The 10,437-nt window shown below is 37.4% G+C and overlaps 1 protein-coding gene across 1 annotated transcript; it reads right to left on the bottom strand.

Annotated features, from left to right (window-relative positions):
- Positions 1-343: 343 nt before the first annotated feature.
- On the bottom strand, positions 344-9,957 carry srpra (SRP receptor subunit alpha). Its single transcript, XM_056234203.1, has 14 exons — positions 9,660-9,957; positions 9,114-9,197; positions 8,853-9,016; positions 7,887-8,047; positions 7,633-7,786; positions 6,252-6,402; positions 5,138-5,265; positions 4,903-5,021; positions 3,562-3,648; positions 3,227-3,399; positions 2,065-2,278; positions 1,825-1,988; positions 554-652; positions 344-476 (listed from the first exon to the last, which is right to left on the bottom strand). Exons 1-14 carry the CDS (start codon positions 9,780-9,782, stop codon positions 348-350), a joined length of 1,950 nt encoding a protein of 649 aa, XP_056090178.1. The 5' UTR covers positions 9,783-9,957; the 3' UTR covers positions 344-347.
- Between the last annotated feature and the right edge of the window lie 480 nt (positions 9,958-10,437).

Genomic DNA, 10,437 nt, shown 5'->3' with positions numbered 1-10,437 from the left:
TGAGAACACTTGATCGTAGCGAAGAGAGGCGGAAAAGTGCAAAAATACTTTCCTCATCTCATTCTCATCTTGAATGAAAAGATCTAAATGAGCATTTGAAGCTGCTGCTCTCTGATTGGCTGTGTTGCATGTCAATCAAAAATGGTTGCTGAGGTGAGATCAAGTCAAATGTTATTTCTTCCACTCATTAAACTGAATCAAAACACTTTTTTTCCAGGAACAAAACACAAGAGGGCTCCTAAATATAAACTGAATTTCAGTTAAACCTGTAGTAAACCAAAACAACACATAGGCTTGTCTGCATTCACAGGAAGCTGAGAGGGGTAGCTGTAGCGAGGTGGTGTAGCTCAGGCCTTCATGAGCGCGCTGACCACAGCCCTGGCGTTGAGGCTGCGCAGATCGCTGTACGTCTGCCCGGTGCCCACAAACACGATGGGCTGACCCGTGATGTAGGTCATGGAGATGGCAGCGCCCACCTGCAGGACACATGGGAAGTTCTTAACCAAGGTTCATTTCACAAGAACGTAAAACTTAAGGATTCAAACTGTCATACCTTGTCATCGATGGTGTCGAACTTGGTGAGAACAATGCCATCGATAAGCCTGGGTTTGTCAGTCTTGGAATGATCAGCCAGGGCTTGATTAAATTTCACCTACAAAAATGCAGTAAACAGACTGAATATTAATATTAACAGATCTGAAATGTGTGTTATGAATGTCAGGACTGGTTTCTGACATCGACTTCCCACATTTAAGTGGATCCAATAGAAACAGAACATATCAGGATGACCTAAAAATGGGTGGGGCTTAGCAGGCCAGACACGGTTTGTAATTGGTTGAATTATCCTGCTTTTCCTTGTGTGTTCAATTTAACGAATTATTAAAGGCTATCAATAGGATTATTATACATGTAAGTTGCCATGTGGAATCTCTCAAGGTTTATTTATTTATTTGATTAAAAATACTATAAAAACAGCAATATTGCTAAATATTTTTTACAATTTAACAATTAGAATGAAAATATTTTCACTTAAAATAAATTAAAATGAACATTTCCCATTTTTATTTAGTTAAACTACCGGTAGATGTACTAAAATGAATTAAAAAAAAAGAATACTACAGACATTTTATAACCCCCCCTCAACAATATTTCTAAAACGTTAAAATAAAAATAAAATTATATATATATATAACTCAAAATAATACTAAAATAGCACTGCTCCAGTCTTCAGTGTCACATGATCCTTCAGAAAGCATTCTAATATACTGAACATTTCTGATTATTATGAATGTTGCAGAGTTGTGCTGCTTCATATTCTCTGGAAACCGCGATACATTTTTTTCAGGTTTCTTTGATGAATAGAAAGTTCAAAAGAACAACGTTTATTTAAAAACAGTTTTAACGTAATAAAAGCAGCAAAAGCCTCATTTAAGTCATAATTCACTGAAATACTCCTCCGGTGAGCTGTTAACCCTTGAACCATCAAGCGCCCCCTAGTGCAAGAACACTTTTTGTCTCCTAGTTATTAACCAGAAACATACAATTTGAACAGACTGGCGCTTTTTTCCCCAAGACACATAACAGCTTAAAATCATGCGTGGGGTAATACGGATGTATTAGAATAAAACGTGTAAGTGTTTTGGGCTTGTGTTTACCACAGACCTTATTTCAGCCATTTAACCAAAACTCCATTCGGACGAGGGAACCGGAAGTGCTAAAATGCTAACTCACTTCCGCATTTTGGCCTACGCATCATACCTGCACCACTCTATACAACACTATAAAGCAGTGCCACCTATAGACTATATCCGGCATTACACCTACCAGCTGATCCACAGCCTCATTGCCCACCAGTGCTTCTCCCACAAACAGGACCAGGTCCGGGGTGTTGACGGCGATCAGCTTCGCCAGAGCCGTCATCAGAGGGGTGTTGTCCTGCATACGGCCAGCTGTATCGATCAACACCACTTCAAAACCCTGGTTACGAGCTGGAGAAAGAGATACGTTAACCAATGAGTCCTTGGAAAGGTTTCATGTCTTTCATTAAAATCACGTGGGGTTTACCAAAGGCAATGGCTTCCATGGCGATCCCAGCAGCGTCCTTGCCGTAACCCTTCTCGAAGAGCTGTACGGCGGGGCGTCCCGCGTGTTTCTCCGGCGGGTGCAGAGCGTTCAGACGCCGCTGGTGAGTCCTCAGCTGCTCCACCGCACCCGCGCGGAACGTGTCGCACGCCGCGATGAGCACAGAGAAGCCGTTCTCAATCAGCCAATAAGAGATCTGTACAAGAAGAAAAAGGCACATGACCGTTAGATTCGATTCAATATGCTGATTTACTGCTCAAGAAACATTTGTTATTATTAGCAATATTGAAGACAGTTTTCGCTGCTTAATGTTTTTGCGGAAATTGTGATGCACTACCATTAAAAATAAAACAATAAATGAATTAATTCATACTTTTACTCAGCAAGGATGAATTAAATTGATCAAGTGGCAGTAAAGAAATGAGTAATGGTGCGAAAGACTTTTTCAAATAAATCCTGTTCATTAAACGATCTATTCATCAAAGAATCTGGTTTCTACAAAAATCTGTTATTTTATCATCAATAATATATATATTTTTGTGGTAACACTTTACAATAAGGTTCATTAGTTAACATTAGTTAATTAACCAACTAACATGAACTAACCATGATCAATACATTTGTAACAGTATTTATTAATCTTTGTTAATGTTAGTTAATAAAAATACAGTTGTTCATTGTTTGTTCATGTTAGATTAAAAGTGGTAACAAATGTTAACTGATACAAACTTTGATTTGAATAATGTATTAGTAAATCTTGAAATTAATATTAACTAAGATTAATAAATGCTGTAGAAGTTCATTCTTAACATTAGTTAACATGAACTAATGAAAACTTATTGTAAAGTTTTACCATTTTTTGTTAATATAAATATTGTTTTTACTTTTTAACATAGATAATAAAAAACAATTAATAATTTAACACCGATAATAATTGAGCAGCAAATCGGCATATTAGAACGATTTCTGAAGGATCATGTGACACTGAAGACTGGAGTAATGATAATGCTGACAATTCAGCTTTAATGATCAAATTAATAATAATTTGGTACATTTAAATAGCACTTTTCAACAAAAGCTTTCCAGGTATTCCAGACCTTAAATTTCTACAAGCACAGTTTTTTAAACAAAAAACTGACTTCACCTTGGCGAGGTTGGTGGACTTGCCGACGCCGTTGACCCCACAGAAGGTGATGACGAAGGGTTTGCGCTGAGATCGAGCGTCCAGCACGTCCCTCAGGATGTCCACACGCCGCTTGGGCTGCAGGATCTGCACCAGAGAGTCCTGTAGAGCCTGCTTTACTGTAGAGGCCACAGCTGGACAGGAGACAGCAGAGGAACATTTACAACACCATCCAGGAAGACCAGGAAGCAAGAGAAGAGACATGCACTCGAGGTGCTGGCGTGAGAACGTGCACATGTCTGTGGGAAGGCTCTTGTTTGGACGGGCTGTTCAGCAGGTGTGTGTGTTGTACTCACTGGTGAAAGTGCCCATGACTTTGCCTTCCAGCTTCTTGGCCACAGACTCACAGAGCTGGGAGGATATTTCAGCTGCTACATTCTTGGCTAGAAGAACAAGAGACAAAATTCAAATTGCAGCTAGCTTGATCCAGTTATAAATGTAGGCAGGGTTATATTTCAATTTAAGCTGTCCTTGTTACAGACAGGGTTAGTTGCATGTAATTATGCATAATTTACTGGTTTTATACATGCAATTTTGTTTATTAACCGCTAGAGACACCAAAAGTTACATAGTGCACCTTTAAATTATTTATTTTAACTACATTTTTATTATACTTTTTTTCTACCTATGTTACTGTACTGTTCGATGTATCATTTTTTTAAATCAAATTTTATTTTTATTTATTTAAATCAAATGTTTAAATCAAACATTTAAATCAAATGTTATTTATTTTACTCACATTTTAATTAACATTCAACTAATTTTTATTGTTTTTTATTTACTTATATCAATATCTATTTATATTATTTTTTATTAATTTAATCACCATTTAATCAGATTTTTCTACCTATAGTCCTGTAAGAGCGATTTACTATTTTTATTATTAAAATCTACTTTCATCATATTTTTTCCATTTGTTTTCTACCTTTTCAACCTTTATTCTACCTGTACTTGTAGATGTATTTATTTATATCAATTATTATTTATTTTAATATTTTTTATTAATTTAATCTGTTTATTTAAACACATTTTGTTTCACCTTTTTCTACCTATATCCCCGTATTGTTGGATGTATTTATTAATATACATTTTATTTTTTATTTATTTAACTCAAATTCTTATTAACTTTAATTTTTATTATACTTTCTCTACCTATAGTACAGTTTTTTTGGATGCATTTAATATATCAATTATTATTTAAAGAGGTCTTTATTATATCATATTTTTATCACATATTTCTCTGCCCTTTTCAACCTATAATACCTGCATTTTTACTTCTTCATTTTTACCCTTTTATTTAATTGAATCCTTTTATTTTTATTTATTCTAGTTAACATTTTTACACTGTTTTTCTGTAATCTTTTACACAAATTCCCTAGCACACCTTTGTGTAATTTAATATGTTAGTAGAAATTTAACTAGAAATATGTACAGTCAAAATCAAAATGTCTCATTCATTGACTTTTCCAGGCCTGGAAAACACCATCTAAAAAAAAATCTCAATATTTTATTTTATTTAATAACCTCAATATTTCCAGTTTGTCCATGACTGTAGGAACCCTGTAACAATTTCATTAAAAACAAATTGTAAACAAGTGTATTGAATGAGGTGCCATGGAGCAAGAGCGATGTCATACCAATAAGGTGGTCCCTCATCTTGTCCAGAACTGGCTCCATGTCCTCCTGAGTCAGGTTCTTAGATCCCACCAGGCCTTTCAGCATCCCAAACATTCCCCCAAAACCACTCTTTTTAGCTCTGCAGAGAAACACACACAGAATCACTATCTAAGGATTCAAACCAAGACACATTCAGTAAGTTCAGATGAAGAAATTGAGTGTTGAAAGAACAGAATCGAGATTTTAAAATGTTACCCTTTCTTGTTAGTGTCTGGCACCACAACTCTCTCCTCCTCCACTTCTTCATCCTCATCCTCATCCTCATCTGAGGACTCATAATCGACACCCCTCAGGTCACCTTTCATTGAATCCACCTGGATCAACTGAGAGGAACACAGACAATTTCATCTGCAATTCATTTAAAAGTGTTAAACCACCCTAAATGAAACTTTTGGGAGCCTATAAAGGGATAGTTCACCCAAAAATCATTCATTACTCTCTCGTCATTCCAAACTCGTAACATTTTGAGGTGAACTATCTCTATAATATCGAATATGAAGAATTTGTGCATGCTAGAAAAAAGACGGTGCAGTGAATTTGAATACATTTTTTAATAGGAGTAAACCTGGGAAGAATGGCATCTACGCTAATATTAGTCTCTTTACTGTAGTCAGCCGGATCCGGGCCGTATCCAGATCAGATGAAGGACCTGCACCTGGACACGACCACATTACAGACCTGAAGTATCAGCAGAGACCGTGTCAACTAGACTATACCCTGCGATACCCTCATCAACACGGCAGAAGTTCACAACAAACGTTTTTTCCTCTGTACAGATGAAAACGTTATCAAAATAATTTCCCATTCACACAGATCCACGGAAACGACTAAAAACGCTGTATTATGCATGCCGGACAAGTAATTGGCAATGTCACTTTGTAAAGAAAGTCTACGCGCACGTGCATATCTATAGACTAAACACGTAATACGCATTGTGTCACAGATTCACGTTTCTGAAGTTTAAGTGGAGATGACATAGCTTTCAAAACCCGTTTTCAAAAACTACTTCAAAGTTTGCGCTCTCAGGCCACCAAAACACCGTTGTCGAGTAAATGAACAGCCAGAAGGCATTCAAAGTTTTCTGTTTTCAGTTGAAACCGGTATCATGTAAGCGGCCCCCAAGTTAATTTTTACAATGGAAATGAATCAATCCAAGACTTACTTAAGCTAGACAATGGCTTTCTTCAAGAGCTGCTGTACAGCCACAACAATCTGTGTTGCAATAATTTCCTATTATCGCTTTGAAACAATCTGTATTGTAAAAAGCGCTATATAAATGACCCAAACCCTAAAAATCTGGACTGCTCACCGGTTCAGCTGAGGCCTCATGGTCTTGTGTCTGAGCGTCACTGTAGTTGTTGCCATTGCTTCCACTGTAGTCCAGATCTCCAGTGTTCCTCCCACCCATATCCCACACCCGCTTGGCCTTCCCCTTTGGCTTCTGGGGTTTAGGGGACTTACTGTGAAATAAAACAGCAATAAAATCTTTAAAGATCAGGAGAGTTTATTAAAGCATTTTTTTGATCATATTCAGTGAAATCGACACTATAATCCGACAGAACAACATAAATAAAGTGGTTTTAGAAAAAAACCCGAGCTTCTAACTCCACCTGGAGCGTGTTATTTGTTTTGCAAGAATCCACAGCTCCCGGATCATCGGGTCCAATCAGCGCAGCGCATGTCAATCACAGATCGGGCACACGCCACCCCTCGCGCACGTTACCATCACACGCACACGCCTGAAGTTCGCGGAAGTTCGCGCAGTAACGAAGAGTGATGGCGGAAAATCAAGTAAGCTCATTTAGAGTATAAATGACGTTAGCAATTGCAATCTATCGGTAGATTAGCCAGGACAGCATACCTCCAAATACTCCATGGTGTTGATGGATGCTGATGAGACGGGCGCGTTCACAGATAACCTGGTGCACACGCACTGACGAGCACGAACTCGGTGCGAGGGTATTCGTTGATAGTGGGGGAGGGGCATGAGAGTTGTAAACATTCAAAATTTTGCCTAAGTCCACTCAATCTGCCAGACTTGCCGACTGCAGCTTTCAGGAAGCTTGTTTCGGACATGAAATAAAACAAATTTAAAAGATAATTGCGACTTTTTCCCCCCTCAGAATTGTGAGATATAAAAATTGCAATTGCAAGTTATAAAGTCCAATTCTGATGAGTCCAAAGTGCATTTGTGCACTGACTTTTTTCCTCAAACTTGCGACTTTTTAATCACACGGTTCTGCAGAACTGCTAGATGTAAACTCGCAATTGCGAGAAAAAAGTCAGAATTGTGAGATGAAAAAGTCCCAATTACCTTTTTATTTTCTATTCTGTGGCGGAAACAAGCTTCCATAGTTTATTATAACCTTGCTTCTGTTGTCAAAGTAATCGGATGGAATAATGTAGTGTAGAACTCAACTTGAGGGTTAAAGTGCAAGTCATTTAGTGATCTGTGATCAAAAGTGGCTTCATCTGCAATGCATTTTCACACAGTTCATCATGTCTCCTATCTGGTGGTCTTCTCTGGTTTTCCCCCACCCAACTGCTCAAAAGTGGCTTCATCTGCAATGCATTTTCACACAGTTCATCATGTCTCCTACCTGGTGGTCTTCTCTGGTTTTCCCCCACCCAACTGCTCAAAAGTGGCTTCATCTGCAATGCATTTTCACACAGTTCATCATGTCTCCTACCTGGTGGTCTTCTCTGGTTTTCCCCCACCCAACTGCTTGCTGATGAACTTGGCACGGTTCCTCTCAATAATCTCCTCTGCGGTCAGACCGTCACCTCCATTCTCCACAGTCTTTTTAGAGCCCGTCTGTGAAGCAGCTTTAGTCTGATCTCCTCCTGAGAATAGATGAAAAAGAACGAAACCGTCACACTAACAAACTTATAAGCACTGAAAGCGCCACTTACTCCCCACTGCCCTGTCTTTCACATTTCTCACCTTCCTTCTTGGCATTTTTACTTTTCTTGCCTCCTTGCTCCTTGCTTTTGTCTCCATCCTTCGTCTCAATCAAAGACTTCACAGTTTTCTGGGATTTCTGGGACTCTGTGAAATTCTTCATAGGGGCGGGGGCCTTGGCTTTGCTGCTGTCCTCCGCCTCCCTGCAAAAATTGTAATCTTTTATTTAAACTAGTAGTACGGTAGTCTCTTCTGGTTACCAAGGCTACATTTCTTTTATCAAAAATACACTAAAAAACAGTAACATTGTGACAATTTAAAATAACTAAAGCAAGTATATTTTAAAACGTCATTTATTCCTGAGATGCAAAGCTACATTTTCAGCATCATTACTCCAGTCCTTAGTGTCACATGATCCTTCAGAAATAATTCTAATATGATGATTTGGTGCATCAAGAAGAATTTCTTATTATTATTAATGTTGAAAACAGTTGTGCTGCTTCATATTTTTTGTGGAAACCATGATACATTTTTTAAAAAGATTGTTTGAAGAAAGTTCAAAAGAACATTTATTTGAAATACAAATCTTAATCAATTTAATTCATCTTTGCGGAATAAAAACATTAACGTAAAATATATTTTGGATAGGTGCAGCTCTGTAAGTGACAGCAGCCAGTCAAACCTGCTACTGTCTTTGTTTAAACGTTAATAAAACAACAATCGCTGCTCTTGGCTGAATAACTTTTTTTTAGGTCAATAACATTGAAGACAATAACTAGGCCTATTTTATTTTTTATACTTTTTTGTGGTGGGGCCAGTGAAAATCTTGGCAGGGCACATAAAATTTTTTAGTGTTGAGCCCTGTATACCTGAAAAAAATATTTTGATTCAAAGGTTTACTCTTAAGGGTGTGAAATCAGTTTTGCAGACAAAAATACATTTAACAAAAAAAGAATAATTCTGACAGCCATTCATATCTATCGACCCAGGAAAAGGGTATTTTCTCACCGTAGAAGATTGTGGAAGTCCTCTCCAAACTCAAAATTATTGAGCAGAAACTTTAGGGCACCTCTCTGCCCCAGCTCATTCTTGTATCGATCTCTGAACTGAAGCTGGACATCATCTATGAACTTATCCACGTATTTCAGCGTCAGGATGTTTTGAAAACCCACCTGGGACACCAGAAGCACACGATCAGGCATATGGACGGTTGAGCCATGGGACACTGACTGAACTTTATTCGCACTGAAATTTTTTAATAAAACTCACCACAAACACAAGCTCAAACTCATTGTCCAGCTTGTATTTAAGACTGATGCTATTGTGGTTGAAAGAGTTATTCCCACTCCTCTCCTGCAAACAGAAAGATTAAGATAAGATTCCTCCTACAAGTCATTTCTTTAAAGAAGTCATATGTATATTTTTTTCTTGAAAAAAAAAAAAATACTATTTACAATTATGAATGTATGCAAGGAGTAATAGCACTAAAATAGTTATAAACTAAACATGAAAGGTGTCTATATTCAGCTCTCTGTTTGTCTAAGCTGGCATGTGCAGTATTACGCAACGCATTTGACTGTCCAACATGTACAATCCAAAACTAAAACTCAGATGCCACCTATTGCATCATCTGTAGGTCAATATTCGTGCTCTCTTACATCATCTAACATAGTTCCCATAGTAACCTGCCTACATTACACCCTCACAGCCTAACTAACCCATGTGTTAGCTGGGCTAAGATGGCGATATCTGCCCTGCCTATATAACGTTACTGAATTAAACAATAATCCACAGCAGGCCGAGCAGGGACTTTACCTGGAGGATGACGGAGCGGATGAGAGCGTTGACAGGCCCGGTAAAGGATTCAGAGACTCCGGCCCCCTGGAAACACCACAACACGATTCCCCCTTTACTGAAGATGGCGAAGAAGTCCAGCATCTTTGCCAAACACGAAACAACCCAATTCTAGGTTAGGAAAGAACAAACAACGTTCAACAAAAACGAAAACGTGTAAAAAAAATAAATTAGTACTCCAAAGTTGCCCTGCGCTTGAGTTAACGTGCACACGCAGTGCTGCCTGCCGTGAGAATCAACACTCAACTCACGATCAGACACGTCAGTGGCATAATGCGGAAATGATGTAACTTCCGGCTCATATGAAGTATTTCTTTTACTGAAGTATTTGGCATTTTTTTGTGCGATTTTCTTTTATATATGAAGATGTACTTTTTGGTATTTTAAATTATGATAAAATTTTGAAAAACGAGGCATACATTGTTAATCTTGTGATTGATATCTTTTTTATCGCGGTAATTTCAGTAATCAGTAACATTGTTTTTCTCTGAGGTGCTTAAGGAATTATAAAATAGTAATGTAATATAATACAATATAGATATAATATAGTGATATAACTATATATAGTTATCATGTAGTATTTTTATATTTATATATGTAATTGTTGTTTATGCATTTATAAAAAAAATCAGGGCTTAAAGTTGCACTCTTAATTTTACATTTGATCGAATTTATGGATTCATATTAGATTAACAAAATCCAGATTTGTGTAATTAATAAATTAATTACTCTTAATAAA

The sequence above is a fragment of the Rhinichthys klamathensis genome, unplaced genomic scaffold, assembly GCF_029890125.1.
Source record: "Rhinichthys klamathensis goyatoka isolate OS25496 unplaced genomic scaffold, OSU_Roscu_1.1 h1tg000391l_1, whole genome shotgun sequence".
Lineage (NCBI taxonomy): Eukaryota > Metazoa > Chordata > Actinopteri > Cypriniformes > Leuciscidae > Rhinichthys > Rhinichthys klamathensis.
Note: the sequence above shows the minus strand (reverse complement) of the source record. Positions and strands in the feature narration are given on the sequence as shown.